This window comes from Rhipicephalus microplus, chromosome 7 (assembly GCF_043290135.1).
Source record: "Rhipicephalus microplus isolate Deutch F79 chromosome 7, USDA_Rmic, whole genome shotgun sequence".
Taxonomy (NCBI): domain Eukaryota; kingdom Metazoa; phylum Arthropoda; class Arachnida; order Ixodida; family Ixodidae; genus Rhipicephalus; species Rhipicephalus microplus.
The window spans coordinates 11,129,264-11,156,930 of record NC_134706.1 but is presented as its reverse complement, the minus strand read 5'-3'; the positions used below and the strand labels follow the sequence as shown (position 1 = coordinate 11,156,930).

The 27,667-nt window shown below is 44.0% G+C and overlaps 1 protein-coding gene across 9 annotated transcripts in view; it reads right to left on the bottom strand.

The window, feature by feature from the left end:
• The window catches only part of CSN1b (COP9 signalosome subunit 1b), a 67,746-nt gene extending 41,054 nt beyond the window's left edge, over positions 1-26,692 (bottom strand). For 3 of the 9 annotated variants that reach the window (XM_037431193.2, XM_037431199.2, XM_037431198.2), the window contains exons 1-13: positions 26,027-26,692; positions 25,847-25,942; positions 23,823-24,004; positions 20,448-20,618; positions 19,151-19,286; positions 15,961-16,038; positions 15,561-15,701; positions 13,829-13,923; positions 11,724-11,829; positions 9,318-9,398; positions 7,755-7,892; positions 5,243-5,329; positions 3,729-3,776 (exon numbers count right to left, since the gene is read on the bottom strand). In XM_037431193.2, the coding sequence (XP_037287090.2) occupies positions 3,729-3,776; positions 5,243-5,329; positions 7,755-7,892; positions 9,318-9,398; positions 11,724-11,829; positions 13,829-13,923; positions 15,561-15,701; positions 15,961-16,038; positions 19,151-19,286; positions 20,448-20,618; positions 23,823-24,004; positions 25,847-25,942; positions 26,027-26,077 (1,410 nt within the window). In that variant the 5' untranslated portion in view covers positions 26,078-26,692. Of the gene's footprint in view, positions 1-1,543; positions 1,826-3,728; positions 3,777-5,242; positions 5,330-7,754; positions 7,893-9,317; positions 9,399-11,723; positions 11,830-13,828; positions 13,924-15,560; positions 15,702-15,960; positions 16,039-19,150; positions 19,287-20,447; positions 20,619-23,822; positions 24,005-25,846; positions 25,943-26,026 lie in introns of those variants that run through there. The other 6 variants (XM_037431201.2, XM_037431202.2, XM_037431200.2 and 3 more) reach the window with 5 other exon arrangements.
• Positions 26,693-27,667: the final 975 nt, after the last annotated feature.

Sequence of the window (27,667 nt, the reverse complement as noted above, 5' to 3'; positions counted from 1 at the left end):
GCGTTCTCTCTGCTGCCAATTAGTCAGGCAAAAAACAGCTGATCTGGTTCCCGGCACATGTTGGCAGACACGTACACGGAACCATCCTTAATACCAACGAGTTGGCTCACTCCCGGGTGCGAGGTCTCACATTCCACGCCGGGGAGAATCACTTGAAGGCTGAGGACGTCACTTGTTTCCTCAGAGACCCGTTTGCTAACTTTTAACGAAATTTGCAAACACTACCAGTTGGAGCGGCGGAAATACCCACTCCCGCACCCACACTTAACAAGATCTCATTCCATAACTCTACGACTCTTACAGATGGAGGCGTATGCATCGCCTCTAAATTGCTCTAAATACATGTAAGGCATAAATCTGGGGTGCCCGCGCTGTGTTCATCCCAAATGTACTCTCAAACACATGCTGTGGCAATGCCCTACGTTGCGCGAGAGCAGCGAGTCTCCCTCTACTGAGGCGGATTGGACCTGTCTCCTCACAAGCCACGACAAAGGACACCAGCTTAGGGTTATCCAAAGGGCCCACGACATAGCCGTGCAGTTTAATCTCCCCGTCCTGTCGTGGGAGTGGCACACCGGTGTCAGCCCCTGAAAAGTTCTTTGCCTGCCTGCCTGCTCATCTCGTGAGCATCGTTTCCCAAGCCCGTGTTTACAGTGATTGAGCGATTCGTGTCAGACTTCGTGAATAGACGCAGTGCTCAATGATTCAATGAAGTGGACAACTGTGCGAGTTGGCGATTGATCCATGCATTTGAAGCCGTATACAAGACTAGGACTAAGACAAGCAGCAACCACCATGTTTTGTTATTCTTTTCATGTTCTAATGTTGCTTGCTACTTCAACATAAATGGTGTTCACTGACGTCCACATGAAACAACAAAATTTTCTTTAATCGCCGCTAGATGGCTCGTTATAATTATCAGCACTTTGCATTTTGGAGGGAGAGCATGCACGTGTTAGAAAACGGCACCTTTTCTTCTAAATTCTCTGGCTTTTCTCTCCATTTCATATTTACTACTGATTGATTGATTTGTGGGGTTTAACGTTCCAAAACCACCATTTGATTATGAGAGACGCCGTAGTGGAGGGCTCCGGAAATTTTGACCACCTGGGGTTCTTAAACGTGCACCCAAATCTGAGTACACGGGCCTACAACATTTCCGCCTCCATCGGAAATGCAGCCGCCGCAGCCGGGAATCGAACCCGCGACCTGCGGGTCAGCAGCCGAGTACCTTAGCCACTAGACCACCGCGGCGGGGTTCATATTTACTACTCATCATTAAGACGTATGAATAGTGTCTCCTCTGCTTTCCAGTTTTCTTACTTTTGCTATCACAAATCCTAACGAAAATTCGCATTCTTCCCCCTCATTTAAACATTGGTCTCTTGAAAAAACAGTACAAAAAGGAGCTTAGACAGACCACCACAGCTGCAGTGCTAATTTCTAAGGAAAGGCCGCACTAAGTTCTCATGCTGCCCAAGGGTGTATCTCACCGGTGCGTTGAGTCATGCAGCTATCAAGCTGAATAAAACGAGCGTCCAAATATATTAAATAATAATGTTTAATGCAAACTGTAAACCACATTTTGAAGAATCATTTACAATTTAAAAAAAACAACACCACAAAATTTTTGCGGACGTTGGAAACAAATCGAACAGACTGCTAGCAGTGTGGCAAAAGGCACAATTCTGTCTTCGTGTTTTTACAGAATATGCCGAATCAGTCCCGAGTGTGTGCTGCATCCTTCCGCAAAGGTGACAGAAAGGAATTAGCGGGCTAGCCTTCCAAAGCGATAGGACAATGTATTGGAATACGTCCTGATGAGCTGCAAACAGAGAGGGCACTGCTTAATGGTGGACAAAGGACCTCACTCATATGGGACGTAAACTTGACCCTTTCAATCCCTCGTCAGGTAGCTCCCACAAATGCAACCTGGCCGCAGCAGTAAGTGCTTGGGTACTGCTCGATGAGTTTTCTCACGATTGACCCACGTGTGTAGTTTCTCATAGCACTATGCGTCATCTCAAAATGAGCAAGACAGCTTTTTTTTTACTTGAGTTTTGATCGCTTCAGTTATGAACAATAGTGGATGAAAGGTGGGCTACAGTTTTGGAGCGCAAATGGTTAAAAAAGCGAGAACTAAGAATAAGTACTTCGCAATAAGCACTGACGCAGAAAAAAATGACCAAGCTGTGTGTTCCTGTTACGAAATGGCACCAAAAAGGCAAATAACCACCATGAGAACCTTTGGCTGAAAAACTTTCTTTTTTCAGTCAGTGCCAGGTTAATAAAATTAAATGCAACAGGAAGAAGAGCTGCAACCTCGTAAGTGTTCTATACACAAACCTATTTTGCCACACGCAACTGGTCGATGCTCGCATGTGCTGTACTAATTCTAAACGGAAATGCACAATTTTCGCCACGCGTGATTGGTCACGAGCCGGGCGCGCTTTATGCATTCTGAAAACAAACGTTTTTAACTGCACGCAATTACATGAAGCTCGCTCACACCAGACGAGTTGGCACAAAGAAGCACTCTTGCTTTGTGCAGGTGAGTGTGCCTCGCACACACTGCACATATTCAAGCATTTTTGCCAGGCGGGATCGGTCGACACTTGTGCATACTCTGTACGCTTACGAACAACATTTTTGTCATGCACAACGGGTCAAGACTTGCCCGCAGTCCTTCCACTTGTAATACATCCATGGGCCTCGACCAGTTGTGTGTGGTAAAAAGAGGTAGCAGAAAAAAAAGAGTTTCCAAGTGACCGGAAAAGTGCTCTTCTGGGAAGCCCGAGTTCGCATAACGCCCCCACTACGCGAACCGGTGTGCCATTTGGCCCGGCTGTGCCCTCCAATACACCGTCGCACACGTCGCGCCCATTATAGTGGCCATCTGGTTACTTGAAATAACAGAGGACGGCAAATTTCTCAAAACGAAACTGAGCTTCAATTAAGGTCAGTCCCTTCGATTAAACAGCCGATCACCTGCAGTCTAAAAAAAAAAAAGGGGGTTGTAGAAAAAGAGCCACCTTGTCCCACAACAATAACCATCTCACTTGTATGCATTTCCCTTCTTGAAAACACTGTGCTTGCTACTTTTCTGTCAAGGAATCAATGCCTCATTGATAACACACATGCCACTTGCGACTTTGAAGTACTTCGGCACGTAGCAATAATGCAAGGAAAGCCACGAGAAATGTATAATTGTTTAGTGACAGAAATATGCCTTTTTTACCCCCCCCCCCCCCTTTTCTTTAGGAATGTACGCAGTGCTATTCCTTACGCATAACGCACATTTTGTCTACGTGGTTCTACTAAATATTACGGACAATTGCCCAAGACGTTAATTTACGAGTTGAATTATCACATTGTGTCCCCCCAAAAAAAAATGGTGTCCTCAGTTTCCATTTTGTTCATCTTCTGTTGATTTGAAGCAGTGATATATTGACCAGGCCGCCAAGACTAGAGTCATAGTGCCAATAAATCAGCATTTACAATTATCAATACTCATACAAGCTTCTGCAGTAACTGCTTGGCATTTTACATTTCTTCTACTGCTGTTCACACAGTACGTAACTGTGTTTCAAAGAGGCAAAAAAAGCCTGCTAATGTACACCCAGCTGCATACTGCTTTTCAGAAAATGATTCGTTATATCAAGCTAACTTCTGATTGCATTCAATCTTTTGTGAAAACCTTTATGAGAAGGTCGTTATATGGGCCTTACCTTAACATGTATCTGATTCTTGAGCATTGCAGACCTCAGTACCAGTGCCTGAAAAAGAATGCACATTTAATAGAGCACACATAGACAACACTGAAACAACAGCAGAAAAAAAAATTTGTAGAAAATGTTTGACGCTACTCCTCAAAAAGACTGCAACAAGGGTAACTTGAGAAGGCAATGATAATTGCACAGATTTGCTTTGTGGAATGCACGCGTATTGTGTCCCATTATACCGGCATTCGCCACCCGTCATCTCTGGCCTTGCAAAACACCTTCAGTTCCGTGTTTATTTTTTTTTTCCTCCAAGATACATAGCAGACTCTAGTCGAATCACTCCCGAAGAGATCTGGAAAATATGTTCTGTTTGACAGAAGTGCTAGTTACTGATAGGTGAATCGGGGTGCACAATTTTAAGTACAAAACCAATCATGCCAGAGGCAGCTGTTCCATTTAGTTCCGTACAGTAGATTTCTGTCTACCAAGGCTACAGTATGTGTTTAGATAAGTATACAAAAGAAAGTATCAGAGCACACAGCTGTAACCTGACCATCTGTCCAGGCCTGCAGCTAGAAGGTGGGGGGGCGGGTCAAAACCTTTAACAAGCATACCACCCCCCTCCTCCATCCTACTGTCTCTTCGAGGAAAAAAAAATTTTCCTACAGGCTTGCTTCCGTTCAAAAACGTTGACTTGTACAAACGTGTTTAGCAGTGTACAGTAACATTCTGAGAGTTGACAATTAGAATAGTATACACAGTAAATATAATACAAGCTGCTAAAAGCAAAGTGTGACTGACAGTTTGTCAAAGAAAATCACAGCATATCCACCGAGTAAATGATGATTCGTGGGGCGAAGCATTCGTCGGTACGTCCATGGTTTCGTCCGCCCATTCGTTCTTGCTTCCATCCATCCATCTGTGTGACCGTCAGTGCATCCATCCTTTCATGCGTCTCTCCATGCGCCTGTTCTTGCGGCAGACCCTCTGCCTGTCTGTCCGTTCGTCCGCCCCTCTGTCTGTGTGTCCGTCCGCCCCTCTGTCTGTGTGTCCGTCCGTTTATCTAATGAACACTCTGAGTACAGCCGTCTCACATCTTTTCATCATGTATTCGTCATATACAAGTGCCGCCATCCAGCAGACATACCACGCTCGGGCTTTGAACAGCAGCGATTTCCTCTGCCGTCAAAATAGCGTGCCTCTTGGAAACATTCGCCCAACCAAGCACAGCAAGTTCCTATCACAAGGGCAACTGAATCCGATCCCAAAGGAACCCAATGCCATCGAGACCACCCCACAGGATGATACAAGATCTATGCGTCATCACAGAAAAAAACACATTAGAGACTAAAAGAGAATGGTCATTGGTTATTAGGGGATCCAAGTGGCCTTCGGCTGGCACATGCAGCCGACATAAATCGCAACAAGGCTAGAACCACAGTCGCCTAGAATTGGGTGCACCGCTTAACTTCTTAAACAATTTGCAAGAAAACACACAGTACAAAAGGAGATGCACTTACAGCTGTCCTGCGCTTGTAGTCCTTGCCCATTGCAAGTGCCCGTTCGAAGGTGGTGCTTCTCTGGTCGATGTCTTTAGCGTACAAAATCTGCAGAGCGATGGTGGCAGCTTATAAGACTCGGTATGAAATCGTGAATAATCACAAAACACTCAAAGCTCAATATAATGAAAACCAATAAAGTTGAAGTCATTTCTAAGGACACTCCCGTAAGAGACAATTAGTAATCCAAATCCGGGTTGACCAGAAAACGAGATCATGGTACCCTGCTTATAAGAGGCCCCACTTTAAAAGACAAGAACTGCTCGCCAAAGCGAGTCTCGTATAAAGGGGCTCCTCCGTGCAATTATTTATTGGTTATAACTAAATAAATGATTAATATCTTTGTCACAAATACAATGTTGTAATTTTAAACTTACAGTTGATTACCATTATAATAATAAGAGACCCTTCGGGGAGCAGGTCTTGTCTCCTTTATCAGGTCTCTCATAAGCAGGGTACCATGTTAGCATTGTTTTATGAACACGTACTTCAATGTCAGCACACTGGTGTCTTTTACACCTATTTCTCAGCTAAATCAGTGTTTCTTATGAAGGGATTTGACTGCATAATGAGTTTTTGAACATAACAAACTTAATTTCGTGTGATATGCAAATTATTTATGATATTCACGTGTAGATAGAAAACACACCTGCCATGCAAGAAAGGGCACACAAGTTTTTATTTTGCCCGTGCAAGTATTTGTTCAATAATACATTCAAGGAAAAAAATTTCAAGTCCCCGTGCTGCACTGCACTCAAACCTCGATATGTTGAACACTGATATAAAGAATTATTGGTTATAACAGGGTAAGGAAGGAATGCTTTTTTTTTTTATAGTGTTACAAATATACATCTATAACAAATTTTCAGATGTAGATAAGTATTTTCATGGAACATGGTGTTATAATGAGCTTTGTATAATTTTAGGCTCGTGTTCTCTGGGGTCTAAAATACCAGTGAGCAATTTTTCCTGACCACCAAGTTAAACGAAGCTGCCAAGTGCCGAATCTGCACTTGGACAAAACCATTGCCACCAACCCATGAAGACGGCAATGCAGACAGTGCTGTCTTGTTTCAATTGCCTGCGAACACCCATGTTCGCTATTTTGCAGTGCTTTGAGCTTAGCTCACTCGAAGGATGGCCCGAATGAACCGAGTTGAGACAAATATGACCGAATTAACGAGAGCTTCAGGCCATTAAACAATGCATATGCTGACCAGGATTAGAAAACACCATCTGAATCATCCAATTTTTCAAATTAACGAGGGTTGAATTAATGAGCTTTTACTGTATATGGTCTTATTGTGAAGGAGGATCAAGCACCGACACAGTTCTGTGGCTGAATATCTGGCTGCCCCACAGAGAGCTTGAGTGAGAATCCCATTCTATCCTGCACATTTTTTTTCTCTCATATCATTCGTTTTATTACACACAATATCATATTTACTCGCGTAATCCTCGCACTTGCATAATTCTTGACCCCCCCCCCCCCCCCCCCATCATCCAAAAAATATGCGATTTTTTTTCCTCTGGTAATTATCGCACCCCTGAAAATTGCCACAATAATGTCTGCTCATTCCAGCCGCTGACGATGATAGTGTGCGCAATCTGGCACCATCTCTTAAGCATTAAGCGTACTATTATTGCACGGAGATCCAATCTAATCCAAGCCAAGTCAAAGCGGCAAGTGTGCGTTGCGGCGTGCTTTGCATGTTGTGTCGGTAATCTTGTCACATTATGGGGCGATACTTAGGCTACACGGCTGCTTTCAAGTTGAAAGTGATTGATCATGCACTAAGCAACCGCAACAGGGCCGCCGATAAGCCTTTCAGAGTCGACGAGTTTTGTGTTCGCTACTGGTGACGGCAGCTGAAAGCCACCAAGACTCGTTAGGCCTGCCGTAAATAAAACTGGGATTGATGGTAAACTTTATTTCTTCAGAAGGAAACTGCGGACGATTCTGTTAAATAGCCATCAGCCCAATACTGACATTCTACGCTTACCTTTTGAGGGCTCCTGTTGAGTGACAACGCCACCGCTATGCCCGCAACGCCCACAAGCTTTGCATATGGTATTCTAATTCTCGACTATGTGCTTGCACTTTTTGTGTCTCAAATAAATCTTGCCTTGTGTTCAACCTCTGCTTTTATTACTAAGGTAAATTTTAATTAGTACTTCTCAAAGCTTGCTGTTAGTTGCTGGTGTGAGAATCCCGATTTGCGGCCACTTTCGTTTTCTTTTTCGCTTTGTACGTTTTCATGGAAAGTTCCCCCCCCCCCCCAACTTTGCATCGGTTCTTAGCCAAAAAAAAAAAAGTGCGAGGATTATGCGAGTAAATACGATAATGATTACCAACACCGATGGCAGAGAGTTGGGTGCGGGACAATTACGGAATCGTTGTGATTTCATAACAGCTTTTGCTGCAAAAGAGAATAGATTGGATAATCTAACAAGAAAGAGAATGCATAGTAACCTTGTTGTGAGAGTCGATGCGTGCCTGTATCTGTCCGTCGAGAATCAGCTGCATCAGCTCCTCCTCGAGCGCACCGACGGTCGTGTTGAATGCCTGCGCCATCTTCGTCATGTCGGCCGACAGGTACGGGCTGAAATACTACATGCGACAAAAACACACACATGAGAGAATGTTTCATTTGAGTGGCGAGTTGGGCCTTGCATGGTAAACAAAGTACCTGTCCAAGGTGACCATGTCTCAGAGATGCTTGCATACTATGAGTGGGTACCCAACCAATAAGCTGCGCTCAGAGTTCCTAACAGGCTATAACTCTGAAATATCGCATGTAACCGTACCTACACACCAGGAACGTTTATTTCAGTGCCATGTTTAGCGTGGCACTAAAATGTCATACACAGTGGTAGACACAATTATTTTACATTTAAGGGTTAAAAAATACCGCAGGGTCCAGGCTTTCGCAGAGTTGTTAGTAGAGTTTCCACTAGCGACTGTGGCGAATTAAACTCCATCATTTGGTTTTGGCCGCCTGGCCTCTAGCACCACTCTTGTATAACACTTTTGCAGAGTATGTTTACAGAGTTTTGCAGTCAATAAGCTTAGAGGGCCAGCCAAGTAACGACCTGAATGCAGGCATGTAAGTCTAGATTAATGAGACTGCAATTTACTAATGCATACACTTGCCGGGAAAAGAATATCTGCCAGATTTGTTCGGCTTTCCGTAATATTGTGGCCCGTACGCGAAACTTGGCGACAACTAAATTCCACGGTGACAAGCGTTCTCTTGCATCCTGCCAATATTGCTGCAGTGCTGTTTGACTGCAAACCAACATGATGCTAAATTAATATACACCCAAACCTCATCATACCGAAGTTGCATCTTACACAAAAGTAAGTTCGTCACATTCGAAGATTCATTATAAAGGCATATTACGTCTGTTGAACGTACAGTCTTCATTTACCTTGTTTTACAACCAATATTTATTTATAACCGAGTTGACTGTATTGAGGTTTTAGTGTACATAGTTGTGGTCCGAGCTTTACTTTTGAGACTGCAGATTCATCAAGCGCACAAGAAATGCAGATTACAAAACACAACCAACTGTGCAGACAACAGCCTCCTGACAACGACAACGGCGCAGGCTGACGCAAATGAACTTTACATTACAGTTCGAAAGTCAAGTGCAACAAATATTTATTCTTTTTTCAGACTGCCACAGCTAGAATCCCACTGCATTTTTCTTGTGATATTTTTCACACTGAGCTTACGTAGGTGAGCTTGCATGAGCTGTATGCCAACTTTATGCTAAAATTGGTCGGTCCAGGCATAGACCATCTTACTTGAGAACACGTCATTAATTGCATAACAAATGCAGATTGTCAGACGCTATCAACAATGCAAACAACAGTCGACGACTACAAGAGCACAGGCCGACGCAGATTAGTTAGTTAGTGCTACATTAGTTCAGTGCTACAAATTTAATCTTTTTCACATTGCCACAGCTTGAATCGCACTATTTTTCTCCTCACGAACGTTTTACACAGAGGTTACGCAAGAACACTCACCTGAATGAGTGCCCGGTTGCGGATCTGAGTGTAGAGAGTGTTGACGTGAGATGCCAAATACACGTCCAACAGAAGATTGTCCTGGAGACAGAGAAAAACAAGCGTCGCAAGAGAAGATGAGGGACACTAGCATTATTTCTATTCTAAAACCATTTAGTTTATCGACATTTGGAGTGCAGCTTGTTCAGGCCGGGCCATTTAGCATAGGATCAGCTCGGAGGTTGATTGTGATTTGATACAAGTCTACTCATTTTTCTCGGCTTAAGGGGGGACGTGGTAATAGGAATGGTAAATTTGGTCAAAATGTTGAACTTCTCAATGAATTTTTTCTGCAATGCTGAGAGCATACTTTCTGTCATGGTGGAATATTGGACGCAAATAAGTACTAGAAGTTGAGAAAAAAAAAGCAGTTTACTTCGTGAAAATTGGCCTTTAGAGAATACAAATCAGCAGATTTCCCTTGGCACAGTGGCACCATATTGGTAACATCGTAAAGAGTACAGATCAGAGCTCAAAATAGCCACAAAGCTGCATTTACCTAATGAAAAAATATGCAAGTTTCCTTCAGAGTTGCTTTCTAGAATCTAGCTCTAATTTCTTCGAGCTCCATTTTCTCAGCTTTCATTTTATGAGCAGCTGCTGTCAGTCATCCCTGTTCCATTTCGCAACAAATGAAGATATAGCCGTTCTGTTCTCTGCACTTAGATGCTGAAACATTGGCAAGTGCCGTAACCTAAACGATCCATATTTGTGTTCCCATCATACTAATCTTCGTAATTGTTTTGCTTGTTAGTGAGACAATATGCCCGGAACATGTCAAAAATTTGTTTGTGAACTTATTTAAATATTAAAAACAAATCAATAGCGCTATGGCACAGAATGGGCACTTGTGAATATCCTTATGCAAAAGTTAAAACAACTTAACTAATGAATTTTAGAATGACAATGATAGTCTATCAAGTGTAACTCAAAACTACATTAGATAACTCAAAACCGATTTCAGATATGATATCAGCATAACAAATGGCATCTGCATGCCAGATTTCATCACTTTATCTTCATAAACTACAAAGATATTTTTCATTACCATGTTTCCCATTGTTTTATAATTGTCAAAAGACGCACACCGTAACGTCCCACAGAAAGTTTACGTTTAGCATGTTCTCTCATTGAACCGCCATTACTGCAAACTTCAGTTACACAGTGAGAACTATAAGCCAACTTTTAAGGGGATGATTTCCCAGAACCACTTTTTGACCTTCTTTACAAAAAGTATTAGAAGTATCTGAATTGTTCTTCGATATTGTTCCACTGTTAACAAAACAACACCTCCCCCTTGCCAAAGCTAGCCCCTGCAATTGGCATACCTCACCTACTGTATATTCTTGTGTGTAGCCTGCCCCTGCGAATGACCCGAGTGCTCAACAACCCACGAAAAAACTATAAAAGACCCTTGCGTATGATCACAAGGTACGTTTTCTCGCGCATCCATAAACCACTGGCCTGAAGGCACCTTGCATGCCACTATACGTGTACTATAGGCCCCACTATGACATCGCTTCAATTTTTATGTACCGTATCTCAGGTTTTATGCGAGAAAATATGGTAAATTTTCTAAAGTGATAGTGGCAACGAAGCACATCCCGTCTGCAAGACAAGTTCTGGCTCCTTTTTCACTCCTATTTATATTCGCGACCCCTTTGCAAAGGAAGCATTACACGCTCCAGGTTGCGTGATGGACTGACATCACCTGTCATCGTTGGAGACATTCCAAGGAGCACCTCTTGCACGCGGCTCATGGGGATGTACCTTTCACTCTCTCGAAATACAGCTTCCACGAATAAAAAAAAGTGTGAACAGCCATTCGTTTCATTTTTTTACTGTCAAAACGGAGAGACGAGCCAGTTGGTGCTGATCCATTACAGAGTAAATGTAGCACAAAAAAGACACGGAGAAGAAAGGGTACACTACAAGCAGCTACTAACAATTAAAAACTTTAAATGCTTGAACCGAAAATATATAACATATACACTTGGTGCTTAACAAAATGCCGCACCTGCGCATCGTCGGCGAAACAATCAAATTAAGAACACACCTCCTGCACCCCCTCCCCATCGGTCCCAGCACCAAAGAGGCAGTTGCAACTTTTGCAATGACAGACAGCAGAACTGGCATGGTTGGTGCACGGCCCACATAGCGAAGGAAACAACGATTTGAAGTCCTCGAGTGTGGCTATGCAGTAACTACTCAACGCCCCCCTCCCCTCGCAGTGATTGATGAATCTCCCTACCCTCAGCAGCAATCTACACGCTCCACTTGCTTTATTTGCAGTGCCCCAAGTTGATGAAGTGCCATTAACTCCATTCTGAATCTACTCAAAAAATAAGAATGCATCACAATGCTTACTTTGATCTCGTTCAGCAGTGTGAGGCATGTGGCATACTTGGACTCGTAGAACTTGAAGATGATGTCCCTCAGCTGAGGCTCAAGCTCAAGGAACAGCTTGAAAGAACTGCAAGGACCGAGAAGCTTTCAATAAGACCAGAGGCAAGAAACCTAAACACGTATGGACACAAAATTTTAATAGTGCGATAAATCATCAAGTAGATATCTATGGATACACGCAAATCATCTGCTATAAGCTAAATACCAGCTGCCTTTGGATTGTGGCGTCGGCGAGTTGAGCGTCACAGTGAACTTTAAAATGACAAAGTTATCACTTCTTGCATTTATGGCTTCTAGCGTTCGAAGGCATTGTTTCATTAGTCGTTGATTGTAGGTGCGGAAAACGGCGTCAGAAAAGTTTGTCGTGCCAAAACTGACCGCAAGTCTTCACGCTGCCTTATTTTTCTGTTCTCCTTTACTGCCGTTCTGCCGGTGAAGGAATGCCTGGAAAATGAGCGACCGCGCTCGCGGCATCCGAAATTTGCGCGCGGTATTCGTCACGGTCTGTGATATCTTCGTCGCAAGTACCGTAATTACTCGAATCTAACGCGCACCTTTTTTCCGGTTAAGCGAGTTCATAAATCGCATGCGCGTTAGAATCGAGTACGAACAAAAAAATTACGGTCAATCTATTGCCATCGGCAAATCCAAAATGGCCGCCCCCTACGTGCGTCGGCATGGCGCGTCGGCCATTTCTGCCTATGTGTTTCCCATGTGCGGCACTTCGTACGTCTGCTGAGGAGTTCGTCATCTAGTAGTGCATTAGCATCGACGGCGTGGAAGGGCCGACTCCAAAAACTTGAGTGCACCACGATGCCGCTTTAAAAAAAAAAGTCATCGCGTGTGCAGAAACGGACGGAAATCGGGACGCATCGCGGTCGTTCGGAGTTCCCGAAACGTGCGTGCGGGACCGGCGGAAACAAAAGCAAAAGATTGTCGACAGCAAAGCTTCACGCAAAGGCTTCAGTGGGCCACAGCAGGGTCGGTTTCCGCAAACTAAAGAGCTTCTAGGCGAGTATGTGCTTGAGCAGCGAGCGGCACAGCGGCCCGTGACGACAGAACTGCTCCAAGTGCGGGCTATGCAATTAGTCTTAGAAAAAGGTCTAATGCGGAGCCAGTTTAAAGCGAGCAGGTGCTGGCTAACTAACTTTATGAAGAGGAAAGGCTTTTCCCTCCGAAGGGGAACATGCATATGCAAAAAGTTTTGCGGAGGAATACGATGAAAAGCTTCACAGTTTTCAGAGGTTCGTCCTAAACTTGCGGCGCAACAACGGCTACCTGCTTGGGCAAATCGGGAATGCCGATCAGACACCTCTTTACTTCGACATGCCGGGCACCACAACCGTCGAGAAGAATGGGGCGAAGCAAGTTCATGTGCTGACATCGGTCCACGGTAAAACTACAGTGACGGCAATGCTCTGTTACACGTCAGATGAGCACAAGCTTCGCCCGTACCTCATATTTAAATGGAAGACGCTCACGAAAGGAGTCGTTTTTTCGAGTGGTGTGATCGTGCGGGCCAGCGAGAAAAATGGGTGCACATTGCAATCGATGTCTTACGGTTTTTTTTTTTTTTTTTTTTTTTTCCCGCGGTGGAAATCGGGTGCGCGTTACAATCGAGGGCGCGGTAGAATCGAGTAAATACGGTAGGCTTCAGCGGGGCTCGCGCGCGCCTGTCACGTGCTTTAGAATGCCTGTTTCAACTTTTTTTCTCGCTTCGTGCGCGCCATATTTTTACCGCGACCATGTCAGAAGTGTTCATTGTAACAGCAGGAGGCTTTGAAAGATGTTTGCTATATGTGGACACAATTTCTACGGGTAGCATAGGAAAATTTTAAGTGCACCGAAATATGGTCGTTATAACCGATAGATGGTTATGAGTGGGTTCAGCTGTACATAAAACTCACACGAAGAAACCTTCGGCAATGGTTCTGATTATCTTTTATTTTTGGTATGTGTAAGGAGCAATAAAACAATGTTACAGAAAGCACATTACAATCGGCTCACCCAGGAAACACTTGGCCATCGAAGCAGCGGAAAATTTGGGAGAGGAATTTTCTCCGTACCTGCTAGAGATGACGTTGCGCAAGAGTTCCTGGCGATCGAAAGACGCCAGAGCACAGAGTCCACCGTACATGGCCACATTGTTCGGCGACAGCATCTGAGGACGAAAACAAAAGAGCAAACATGACTTGTGCCCACAAGGAATTTCAGTTTCTCGTGTGACGACTTGCAATTTCTCGTGAAAAACGAGAGCACCCACAAACACGAACAGCGCTTATGGATTGCAATCCAACATAAATACTTTCAGCTTAATTAAGAACCAGTCGGCACAACTGCATCAGGTAAGCGCATCGTGTTGGTACAAATCTGGCATTAAAGATAACGCTGGCTGAGAACTAAGTGTCTGAAATTTCATCTGTACATAAAGCACGAATGGAAAATGATACAAATGAAAGTATGCACATTACATAGCCCTAAATTTCGGCACTTTATATCGCTACCGCTAAACAATAGAGTGCAGATCACCACAGTGTTTTTCGTTTATAGACTCCAAACTAGTTATGACCCCTGGAGTTTCTCACAAGAGTTGCCAGTTTCACTTACTAACAAGCAGACTTGGGCTTCTTTTTTTTTTTTTTCATCTGGTTGCTTGTAGTATTTTCCCGGCACTTGTGATTCTCAGGCTTAGTTCCATTATTCCCAGCAAGAGCACATTCACCAATAGCATGTCAGTAGATGACTAATACACTTATACCTAATTATAACAGTTGCATCTTACAAGAAAATAAGTTCGTTATATTAGGATGTTCATTGTAAAGGTAATTTTTAACACTGTATCTTTTAAAGACTATTTTTTATTTACTTTATTACAACCAATATTTCATTATATCCTTGTTCGTTAAATTGAGGTTTGAGTGTATCGCATTTGCCTATGACTGAGTAGTTGAGTGTTGAAGTCAAACATAAAGGACTCGATATACTCCGTCGTTTCCAATGCACGCGCACGCCGGCGTTAATTTGGTCACATCCCGCCGGCGATGTCACGCCAGGCGCAGATCAGCCTGCCATATACTCGCAGGCAAGCGCCACGCTACGTTGTCTTGACGCATGCGCGTTTGAGTGAGCCCGGCGTCCCTCTGTCACGAAGAGAGGCAGACAGGGTGCTGTCTGGGTAACGTCGGCGAGAAATGCAGCATGTCGCATTTCGCGCCAGCTGCCCTCGGGCCGCGCTGGCAGACACTGGTAGCCCCAGTTGCACCTGGCGTCAGACTATAGAGTGCTTGCGTATTGCTAGCGTAGCGACGCTACGCCCAGCGTCCCCGCGCGTCGGCATTACGTCGGAGTATATCGGGCCCTTAACTTGGGGGAGTCAATAATAATTATGCACTAGCCAATGTGAGGATATGACTGCCTCAAAATGCAATGCAGTCACACTTTTCCATGCAAAATTAACTTTTCTTGAGAAGACATAACCCTGGATGCATGTCACGCTAGAACCAGCAACACGGCGACGTTGCCTGTGCTGTTCAAATTGCAATTGCACTGGGTCCAAGCTAGTCAGTAAAGTGACGTATTGAAACCAGTAAGCACGCACCAAAACAGGGACAACGAAAACTATACACAAAGCGCCGAGTAACTTAAGTTGGCACTTTGTTCAGCTGCCCCTTCCAGCCCTGTCCCCCTGCTTCAACCTTCTTCCCGGAGCTGAATTTCGCCACTACAACCCGCTAACTGAAACGAGCCCGAGACGCCTGATCTGAGCAATTGCAAAAACCTCGACTTGCTTGCACTCACATCCGGGAAGTCGCAGTGGTCGAAGCTGGCCTGGAGAAAGTTCTTGGCAGCCGACTTATACTTCTTGGTGGCCAGCTCGGCCAGACCGGCGGCGCACCGCAGCTTGGTCACCGTACTCTGGTGGGTGTCCTTGGCATGGCCCTGAGAGACAGAGTACGTTTTAAACCGGTGCTTTGTTGAACACATTTTCCCGGTCTCTTCAGGTTCCATTTAATGAGGGTCTACTGCACTCTGGACCAAATTCGAATTTGTCGTTACGTACAGGTTTACCTGCACATCAATTAACTGCTATTGGGAGGAGGAGGCAGGCAGGGAAATGCTGCCCCGAAAGCATGCAAATCACGCAAGCTGGGAGACAACACGGACACAAATGGAACAAGACCAAAAAGTCGAAGCATACCTCAGTGAATTCCGGCGTCGCCTCGGCCTTGTTGACGTATGTGAGCACGTGGGACCAGTTCTGCAAGTAGATGCTAACCTGCGAAAGAATAGAAAGCTTAGTAAATCAGTGAATGAGTACAACGAGTACAACGCTTGGTTAGCTACCCGCCACACAAATAGATTTGAGGGCGAAAAAAGCTAAGCTACAGTGGAATCTCGGTATAACGAACTTCAGGAGGCCGCGGCAATTTGTTCGTAGCTTTGAAAGGTCGTTATAGTGAAAGCCCAAAAATTAACTGTAAATACTTATTTTCCACCGACCAAAACGACTTACCTTTACAACGGTGGGTCCTTGAACTCGTTTTTCACGAAAAAAAAAAAAACAAATGCACAAGTGAACACCAAAAAAAGCACGTTTACTTTAAAGAAGTCCGTTTTTTTTTTTATGCGTGCAGCACGAACTTAGCAGCGCGAAGGCTGCCGGTTGATCCACATTCTTGTGGTGCTATTCAGTTCTTTGGTCACAACAGCCCGCTTTCTGCCTTCCAATTCTCGCTTAGCGAAAACTGCTTCCACTTCGTCGCAAGCAGACGTGAACTAATTTTTGTTGTAGCACCGCAGCGCAAACGCCGACTTGCTTTGTAGACGCAATAAGTAATCATCGAAAAGAGATGGACACGACTGACAAACAAGGTCTCCTAAAGCAGATGTAGAACTGACAAAGAAAGAAAAACCCGAGGCGTCGCGGCTGTCATCGCCTCTTCTAAAGAAAAAAAAAATGTGCCAGATAGAAAATTCCTCACGTTTCGTTCTCTGCTCCCTCGCTGTATCAGGTTTTCTGCACCCATGCTACGTGCTTCGCAACTCCCACTCTGCCTCGCTGAGCATGCCTTTACGTGTGGCCCTCACCCCTCAGCTCTGAGCTTATAAACCTGCAGCATCGGCGTTTCAACAAGAAAGAAAGTCGCCTTTTCGTTTTTTTTTTTTGTTTGTTTGTTTGTTTTCCCTCCGCATCGTCGCGCGTATTCCGAAAAGCAAGGCGCCCGTTAGCTGTGTCGTCCGCTTGTGTACGGCTCCGGTGGTTGCTATGGATTTCAGAACATGAATTTGTTATACTGAGGCGTTGACACGGAACTAAACTAATGCTCGTTATTCTGAAAAGTTTGGTGTTCTGAAACACGTAGTAATGAAATAATTTTACATTGAAACTATCAGCAGCTGGCGTGGGATTTTTTAAAAGTTCGTTCATCTGAAAAGTTCGTGAATGTGGGGCTCGTTCTACCCAGATTTCACTGTATTTCATGTTAAGGGGGTCATGAGCGAACCTTCGGACTCGGGTGAAATAACGCATGCTGCAAAGTGTTTAGAGATGGAGCGCAAAGCTGCCATTTTCTCAAAGGCCCCTCCTATCAAATCGAGGCATGCACTCACTCTCTTCGAAACTGTCGCCACACCACTTACTCCAGTGGGTAGCATGCTATTGGTAGGCCAACAGCATGCTACCATCGGCCAACATCCAACATCAGCCAAGAGCGGCAGTTTGTCCAAGTGCACTTCTTGCCACGTGCAGGCACCACACTCCATAGTTTGATAAACATTACATTGTAGCCATACTTGGGCAAAGGAATCTTAAAGGAACAGAGCAATGGCGTTTCATTATGTGCCTTCAAGGTCATGACTCAGACTGATGGCAACTTCTTTTCCCCGAGTCATCCACCTCTACGTAGCTTCTAGAGCACTTGTCGGGACGAGAGAAAACGAAAAACGCTTAAGCACGCAACGAGCTTGCACAACTCTGCTTGGTCTTTGCCAATTCGGCATAAATTTTTGCATCAATGAATTTCTGAGGTCACGAGTTCACTACTGAAGCAACTTGATGATTACTGTATTTACTCATGTAATAAACGCACTCACATAATAAGCGCACCCCCAACTTCAGTAGTCAACATCTGGATTTTTTTTTCCTCCCATATAATAAACACCCACCCTCCTCCCCCGCATTCGTCCAATGCAGTCCCGCGAACCGACACCTGGCGCCCCCTTGCTCATTGGATACCTTTCATTTTTATTATTATGCCAACTACTTTCGGCCACCTCAGCTCGCTTCCTCCCCCCCTTCGCCCGCTGTTGCGCGCCACATTGTTGTTTTTTCCATCTGCACTCGGCGCATCCCCTTTTTTTTATTATTTGTGCACCACAGCGGGGTTAAACGGTGCTAGTGTTGAGACATCGCAGCTGATAAGTACACAGTGAGCGAAGGTCACGAAACTGCCCAGGTCAACTAAAGGTCGCTTCCTGCAAATACAAAACTTTAAGGCCCACCCACATGCCCGTGATTTTCAAGTTACGACAACAGGTTTTGCTGTCACCATGGCTGTCGCGAAGGGCCATTCGTCGCCATCGTGTCGCAGATTTCTGAAAAACCAGAAAAAATCCCTTGTCGCCCAGAAAAGATCGTGACAACCGCAACATGATAGTATGCCCATTTCTCACCTCGTTTGCAATTTGCTCTTCATGCTTGTTATACACGCATACTTCAAGGAACGCAAGATATAGGCTACCTTTTCTGCAGTAACTTCTCATGTGAACGAGACGGCAGCCGCATTTTGTGGTTATCTTATTACCAACAGTTTCTTTTGAATGCTTCAGTGGTAGCTCGGTGCAATCTCAACGGTGGCAGCGTCGTCGTCGTACGAGGTTCAAAGCGCACGCTTTTGGATCCCCCTCGCGATCACAGCAGATACCACGGTTGCAGTTAAACGGTTGCGAGAAAAGAGAGCCGTTAAATGCTTTTATGATGGAGTGCGCGGGCCTTCAACTCAATGAAGATGAGTGAAGTACAACAAAGAAGCTGTTTCCCAACAGCGTACGCATATGCCATTTGCGAAAGACTAAGCGACCTAACTTTGCATTGTTTTCTTTTTGCATTACCACAATTTTTTTTCTAATCTCAAAAAGACCTTCATATCATTTGCCCCCCATATTAAATGCACTCCTAACTTTGCTCACATTTTTCGAGGAAAAAAGTCTATTCATTAGGCGAGTAAATACGGCACTTAGACAAAAGCGTTCAAGATTTATTTCAACGTTTTTCACAATCTGCTTCAGCCAGATGTGGCAAGTGAAACGTGTAGAACACCCTAACATTGGACATTTGCAGTATGTATGAACAAACAACTTCCAGCAACGTATGTGTCAACTGATGTTACCTTTATCACGTTGAGGCACATGTTGACGACGTGTCGACTGCTGGTGCAGTAGTCGCGCGCTCGGGAAAAGCATTTCAGTGCGTTGTTGAGGTCCCCGCAGTCAAGGTAGTGGTCCCCCAAGTCGTCGTGGCCGCGCCTGCAGATATGTCAAGGTTTTTGTTCCCTCAATGCGAAAACCACTTTTTATATGAGCTGCGTTTACAATTTATCCACACATTTTCTCAACACACTTGGCAAGCTCGTCTTTCCATTGTCGCATACCTTTGCCATCCGTCTACCGAAAGATGCAGGCCTATCCCAATGATCTCAGATTTGTAGAGGTGGATGAATATTAAGGAGCTTCAAATATTCAACAGAAACTGCAGCATCTGACTTTGCTCTCGCACAAATTCAGATTATTTGAAATTATGCAGTAGTATTCAAAATGAACAAAAAAATGCATAATACCCCTTCAGACGGCATGTGTACAATTGTACACAAACATATTGTACACAAACAGAAAACTAAGCAGACCTCAGGCTTCTTCGGGTCGGGGCGTACGCTAATCCCGCGCTATTGAACAAAATTTATCCCAAAATATAACTAATACATGTTCCTTGTGCCACGATATAGCTACTTTAGAACATATGCTCTGGCAGTGCCCCGCATTACGCTGTGGAAAAGTCATCACGCCTTCCAAGTGGGAGGGTGCTATTGCAAGCTCTGGACTCGAACAACAGCTATGGGCCTGTCCACCGGGCCCGCGACACAACAGAGAGACTTGGTTTTTCTGTTCTGACGTGGCAGCGGCCCGCAACGTGCTAAAGCACGTTTCGAGAACCAAATGAAGTTCATCCATTCATCCATCCATCTATTGGATGCGCACCACGCAGCGAGTGTTTCTATGGTTCGAAACGTAGCGTACAAGTTTGTATAGATTTCCTGGGTGGACAACTAGCTGTCGTTTAACTTTATTGCAGCATATTGCAGCAGAGAATTGCTGATGGACACATTACCATGTTCGACGATCCTCCAACGTACCGCGTATCATGACCGATGTTAAAGGGCTACTGACCCAAAAACTTTGCTTTGGCCTCATGTCTTTCTGCTGCAATGCGCTGCTGGGGGCCCGTTAGTCCTAACACGACACTTTGAAGCAGCATTTCTCTATTGGAGCAGTTTGGAGAAGTATTTCCATCCCCTACACTACCTGTCCCCATGAACAAAGCGACTCATTAAAAGCTGTGCAACAAAAGTTCGGGAGCATTTTCTGCAATGTCCTGTTACGATGGTTATTCACAACTCTACGGCACTTCACCTGATGCTCTCCTTGATAGAGTTGCTCTTGTAGTTCTTGAGATCGGTGTCAAGCTTCTCGAGCTTCAAGGCTGCCTTCTTACTGCGAGTCTCGATCCACTGGTTGTCGAGGGGCGGCACGGCTCCAGAGCTGCCACTTCCGCCGGTGACGTCGGGCAGGTTCGGCGTGCTCCTGCAATTTATATACAACCAAACCTCGATATAATGAACACGAATATAATGAAATACTAATAATAACAAAGTAAATTAAAAATAGTGTTGTATTAGATACAGTGTTAGGAATAACCTTTATAACAAAATTTTTAATGTACTACCTTATTTTCTTGTAAGATGCAACTTTGTGATAATGAGATTTGAGTAGGGACTATTTTAGGAAACGGTTTCGGTGCTAAGATTTTTTCAACTGTTTGCCTGCTACGGTGAATATAAACACATGGAAACGGCTGTGTTGGAGCATTTCACGTTTTCTAAGTTTATCAGCTAACGTCAGGAAATGCCAAAGTTGGGAAACGTTTGTTCGACAGCCCAAGTGGCCGCACCCACATGTCTTACGTGATGTTGGATATATCCATGGTAACGAGAGTAACATGAAAGTACGTCATTGGTCCATTCATTCAACTAACCACCAGTATTTTAAAAAAAAGAAATAAAAGCCACAAAAAGCTCGACTATCCCACATATCCTGATTTAGAAATCTTTTTCTTTTTACAGTAAAGCTACCCAAGTACCCTATGTCATAATAATCGAGGTAATAGTAGTCATAGTAGTAGTAGTAGTAGTGGTAGTACAGTAGTAGCACTAGTCGAAGGAGGCATCACGCGAGTGATCTGACCATAGGAGAAGATGAATAAAGAAATAAGCAAGAAAAAAACTATGATGTCAACTTTTGAGAAAGAGAAAGTGACAACTGCCTGAATGTAGCTCAAAGCTACAAGGAGATACGAATTTCTCTTCTCGTATCATCTGCCGCCCTGCAAGATTCTGCAGACTAATTCACAATGATGACTTTTGGTACAATAGACTCCTAGACTTCATGCCAACTTCAGCTTTCTCTCTACCATGCAAGCCGCAGTAGTTTGTTGTGTTTTAGCAAACATGTTGTCTTACAGCAACGAAATTTTGAAGAAAATAATGCAAAAGTAATCAATTACATTTCTGCAATTGCTCAGTTACTTTCTGGTGGTCTCATTACCACTCCAGTAAATTACATCTCAAAGGTACGAAAATTTCGATACAACACATCTGAAAGAAAAGACCACTGAAAATCATTTGTTATTTTGAAAAGTTATTGTAGTGAAAGTATCAAAAATTTTTACAAAAATCGTAAATGAAAACACAAGCGCCACCTACCTGTGCTGTGTATAGATTCACGATCGCACGCTAGGTTTTATACGCCGTAATTTTTATTTTTCTGCTAGTCCTGTACGATTACTTCTTTATAAATCATTAGCCTGTTCCCCACTTTGGTTGCATCTGTGTGGGACCCCAGTCAAGAAACGCTAATTTGTTAGGTTTATTCCATCCAGAGTCGGGCTGCTCGTTTCATTCTTTCTAACTGTCATCGCACCTCCAGCAGCACTTCCATGAAAACAGCGTTATTGCATCTGGTTTCACAACGTAGGAAAATACCTCGCCTCTGCGATATATTACTACATATATATTATGACAATCGGGTTTTTAAGAATAGATTGATAACCCCTTTTTCTTATGTATTTGCCCCCATTGACTTTCGTCATAAGATTGGTATTCCAACATGCCACACCAACCATTTTTACAATTCATTCATCCCCCGTACGCCAGCAAGTTAGAATCACCTTCCCCGATCTGTCGTCGAGATTACTCTTACCTGCAAGTTTAAGGCTACTGTAACTAACCTGTTTTCGTCATAATGGTACTATCATATCTATGACTATAGTATTTCATTTTTGAAGCAGCCCCTTTCGTCTTTGTTTTTTTTTTTTACATGTCTGTCTTTTGACAAATGTCGCTGCATTTTTTATGCATTTTTTAATTCATAGGCATGTGCTTGAATTTTTTTTTTCGTTTGTGCCAATTCCTTTTTGTAATGGACACTGTGAAACTTTGCATTTATTATTTACCTGTTCATCTTTGTTATTTTACTGTGCACTATTTCTTGTTGGTATCCTTTATGTAGCTATGTAACCCCCCAAGTTTTTTTCTTTTTTTTTTTAAGTACGTTGTATTCAAACTGTAACCCATTCCCCTCTGTAATGCCCTCGGGCTCTGAGGATACTGAAATAAATAAACTAATATTAGTCACAAAAAAAACACGAAATATTACGGAACCAGTGCACGTTTATTTGGGGAAGAGCGCAATCTATCCTGATGTGGGCACCTCGTCTAGATGCGCATCCTTTTTGCGCACTGCAAAGCACCGGCGTTAAATACTGATTTTTCAAATTTGTTCGCGCATGCAGTTTCAACATTGTGCTCGTTCTCCTCACCGTTTCCTTATCACAACAAATGCTAAATACCTTATCGGTCGTCAGCTAAGCTCACGCGCATGCTTTGTTGTCGTGCTGTGCATAGTGTTCGAGCGTTAGCAAAGCATGCATGGGTAATCATGGGCGTCTTTATCCCATAGGTCACTCGCGCTGCATTTTTCATTGTCGTAGCATTCCTTTCGTGCTGCTTCCGTGGAGCTCATCTTGAACTTTCGAGCCACCAACTAAAAGGCTAGAAAGCAGCAGAGTTAACGAGCATGCAGGTAAAGCTGCATGATGAAAACAAAGGGAATGGGGCAAAACCTGATGCAAACAACAAGTACCAGGCGGCGACGATGACGAAAGGCCCATCACACATTTGAATAAGGCGGGCAGATAGCTAAATACGTGGGCGTTCTGATGATAATGGTAGGAGCAGGTACGAAGCAGAAGGTTATATTTTCACAGCTGCAAGTAACATTTTAACTATTTGTTATTTTTAAGTGTTGTGGAGACATAAAGGGGATAACATTCGATACGTTATACTGAAACATTCGCTATTTTTAAATTCACAGTAGTGAAATACTTTTACAGAAAACCACCTATGCATTAAACAAATTGTAGGGGAATTTTACGAAATGTCATCAATCTACAAAATTCGTAAATCTGAAGCTTGCTATACTGAGACTTGTCTGTAATTGTAATTGGTGACTTGTATTCTGTAACAAGTGGAAGTCCGCTCCTGTGTGCTTTTGCAGTTACTTTTGCTAATCATGAATCACTAACTGGCCTACACCCACAAGCTTCTCAGGCATATGCACTCCCGTGCTTCCAGCTTCACTGTCCAACCATTTCCAACGAGTGGAACCGGCTGAATTTTTCTCTCAGTACAGTTTGTCCCGCAACGAATTTCGAAGCAGTCCCCGACTCACCCTACAGCCTCGCTAAGCTTCTTGTGGATCTCCTGGTACTTGGCAATGTTGTACGTGCTCTGCACGTGGGTCAGGGCCATGCGCAGGACCTCGACACGCAGTGACGGGCAGTGGTCAGCAATGTAGAGCAAGCGGTAAAGGCGGGCCAGGCCCGCGTAGCTGTTGGCATGTGCCTCCAAGTCCTGAAAGGGCATCCAAAAATTTCCAATTACAGAATTACAGTTACCGAACCTAGAAGGAGTTGAGTGGCAGTTACCACATTCACTTGATTGTAATAAGACCATGATAGTAACGAGAGGGCGAGTTTTCATTGCGTCCATAATGAAAAAAGTAAAACGAAAATAGAAGATACATGTGCATCACTGTAATTTTAAGACAACCTGAATTTCGGTATTCAATATAAAAGGCCAGTCTACAGGCTACAACTTATTTTTTCGAAGAAGCTCAGCAATTCGTGGAGTAGACCACGGCAATCACATTTTCTATATATTACAGCGATGCAGGCAGTGCCAGAGTCTTCATTTTCAAAAACAATTCCCATGCTCCTTTGCTACATCTGACCTCTTCTCCTTTCACGCACTGTTACACAAAGTCCCCGATCGGTGTCTTGACGTAGCCCGCAGCTCGTTCATTAGTATAAACCAGTCACGACGACAGGCTGCGCCTTCCCCTTCCCATGAGAAAGAAGGATGACGAGGCCGCACGAAAATTTCTAACTGGCTGAAAGCGACGTTCTAACCCCCCTAACTTCCTCAATATAACACATATTTCCAAAATTTTTGTGGCTGAACGTGCACAAGTTTCTTTTTATAGCAATTTTTGAACTTCTGGGTCATTTACTGGCCCTTAAAGGAAACCAAAATTTGGGAGAAAAAACATTACATTCGAGTAAATGTGGTATTAATGCATGGCAGGCTAGAAACGTGTGTTGTAGAGGCAAGCTCTTTAAAACTGCATTAAACCCAAACGCCATTTAACAAAAGGAAATGCTGAAACAACTTGCTCCCCACTTTTGTTCATGTTAGAGAGGACTATCGTTGACCACAATACAACAGTGATTACAAAATGTGTTGAAATCACTATCACTCACTCAACAGATGTGGGGCTTCAGGCTTCGCGTTGGGATGACACTGACAGTGCATTATATACATTACACGGTGACCTGGTCTTGAGAAGCTTATTAACTATAAAATTAACTCTTCAGAGGAATTCCAGCAGCACTGCAACAGTATCAATGCTGAACTGGTCTTGAGAGGCTTACTAACCATAAAATTTACTCTGCAGAGAAACTTGAAGAAATTGTACTGGCCTATTATTCTTCCAGGTAACCGTATATAAGCGTTACTACCTTCCCCCTTTTTTTTTCCAGGGAAAGGCGGCTTGTATGCCTTGACATTACTTCAAATAACTATACATATTGATGAAAAGTTCCCGATTTTGATGATTATAATTTTAAAGCATGTGGAACAGTGTATGTTAAGTGTGGTGTCTGCAATTTCGTTGCTCTCTGCTCAACGTTGGTCACTACTGCGTAAAACTTGAATACTTTTGTGCATTGTACTTTTGGTAAGAGTTGCTTTTCATTTGCATTACGATTTGTATGGTCTGTATGGTGTAGTTTTGTTTAAAGCTGCCAGATGCATTGTCTGTCTTCATTTCACTGTGTGGTGCTTGTGTCTTTGAACAATGTTCGAAGAGTATTTCAGTACTCCACCCTGTATTGGCCTTTGGCTAACAGTGTAAATAAATAAGTAAATAAATAAACACTGAACAAACGAATGACATTCCTGTCCCGCCTTTGCCTTTCAAATTGCAAGCATAGTCGACACACAACGCATAAGTTTTGTGCCTCCCTGCGCCCCTAAAGGAACACAATTGTGAGTGTCCCCCCCCTCCCGAAAAAGTATCCTGGCACCGCTCCTGGGAGAAAGCGTACGCTGAGCAGTCGTACGCATCTGAAAACAACAGAGTCGAGAGAAAGCGTAAAATAAGAAAGAGCCGCGAAATCTACAAACGGTGCTTACCAAACTCGGGTTTTCGACGGTGTACGTTTCCTCCTCGGCCGCTTCGTTCTCCTCGGGTGGCGCGTCAACTTGCATAGGCTCCACCGCACTTTGCTGCTTTCCGGGGCCAATGCGGAAGGGCACACACGAGAGAAATACACGTTATTGCAAAGACGGTGCGGCGGCGTAACTACTACAAACCTGCGAATCGACCTGTCGTCTCCTCCTTTGCGGCACTGCAGATGCATGCATTGCGTGCGATACGCTTTTTTTTTTTTTTTTTCAACAACCACGGCGGAGAGACGACCGTTGCGCGACTTGATACCTCGGGTCGCTCACTTGTAAGACTTTCGCGGCAGCGCGAATAGTCAGTTAAGAAGAGTTAACAAAAGATCGATCCGGCCCGCCACAGGCGACAATGAAACATTACACGCGGCCGAATGCGATAACGTCAGTACATGCACGCGCTTAGCTTGTTGCCAGGATTCGTGTCGTGCAAACGCTGTTACTACACACAACCCGCGCGGTATTTGAAGCTCGCTGCGGCGAATTCGCGCTTCAACAACAGGGACTTCGACAAAAGCTTTTTTTTCAGAAAGCCGGTCCGCACCGCAGGAGACGGGGTTTGGATGCGGTGCTTACCTGGAACATCATCATTTGATGAGGAATGGGCTGCGGCATAATGAACTAAGCAGCTCCTAAATAAGTTCGAATGCTTTTTCGATGCCCCTGAGTAACAAACGAAACCCCTGTTACGCTATTTTTCTTGCACGCGACACTATTTATCGAAAAGAAACATACATTGCGGCAAAGAGCCGCCAACAACGAAGTACGATTGCAGCGACCAATGTTGACTGCGATTGGCTGCGCATTGAACTGCGGATTGTAGCCTTGATGTTTATCGCGATGGAATTTGTTTCTTGGGATTCAATTTCGCTTTCAGTTTTGCATTCTGCGTCTCATTTCTTTGTACGCGTTAATCTATCTTTTCTTCTGCTTCGGATGTTTGTTTTCTCAAGTCATCGTTCACAATTTCTGCAAGTGTTGCAATGTTGCCATTGCAGTTATGTTGCAATAACTGCAATGGGTCAGGAGACGCTGCCATTCTGGAACGATGCTGACTCATGCTGTTCGAGGAAATGGTATGTGAACTGCGTCGGATCTTAAGGTAATGTCGGCAATTATATGTCATAAAGTTGCTGTTTTGCAAACTACCTTTCCAAGGGACAGCTCTTCTGGAGTGCAAGCACGTTATTCACAGATCTCAAAGGATGCGCGTTTGTTCACCTCCAGCGGCAGATTCAAATTTTCGAGCCAAAAACATGTCATGGGACATATGCTTGAAACATTGCACAAGTTCACAAAACAGTGTTCCTCACTATGATTAAACCAAAAACAAGAAGCTTTTATACGGCGGCTGTGAAGGTCAATTAAAAGCATGGATTGATGCTAATCCTAAACCCAGAACTTTCATTTCAATGCCGTTTAAGTACTTACAAGTACCAACGTCAAAAATACATAAGCAACCGCAATTCTTGGTTTCGCATGGGGAATTCATAAAAAGGAAAGGGTGGGTGTGAAGTGGCGGGTGTTCAAACCTCCCTTCCTGAAATGTAGTGTCACGTCCACAACACGAAGGCAGGCATCTCTCATAATCATATGCTGGTTTTGGGTCGTTAAACGCCACATATCAAACAACACGAACGCACACAAACCTACAGGAGGCTTCGGACACCTCGAAATAAATATCCCAACTACGCCAATGTTGCTTTAGAAGTGAGCAGTTTGGCGTATACTTTTATTAGGCAAATAAAACAACCACAATTAAAAATTAATAGTAGC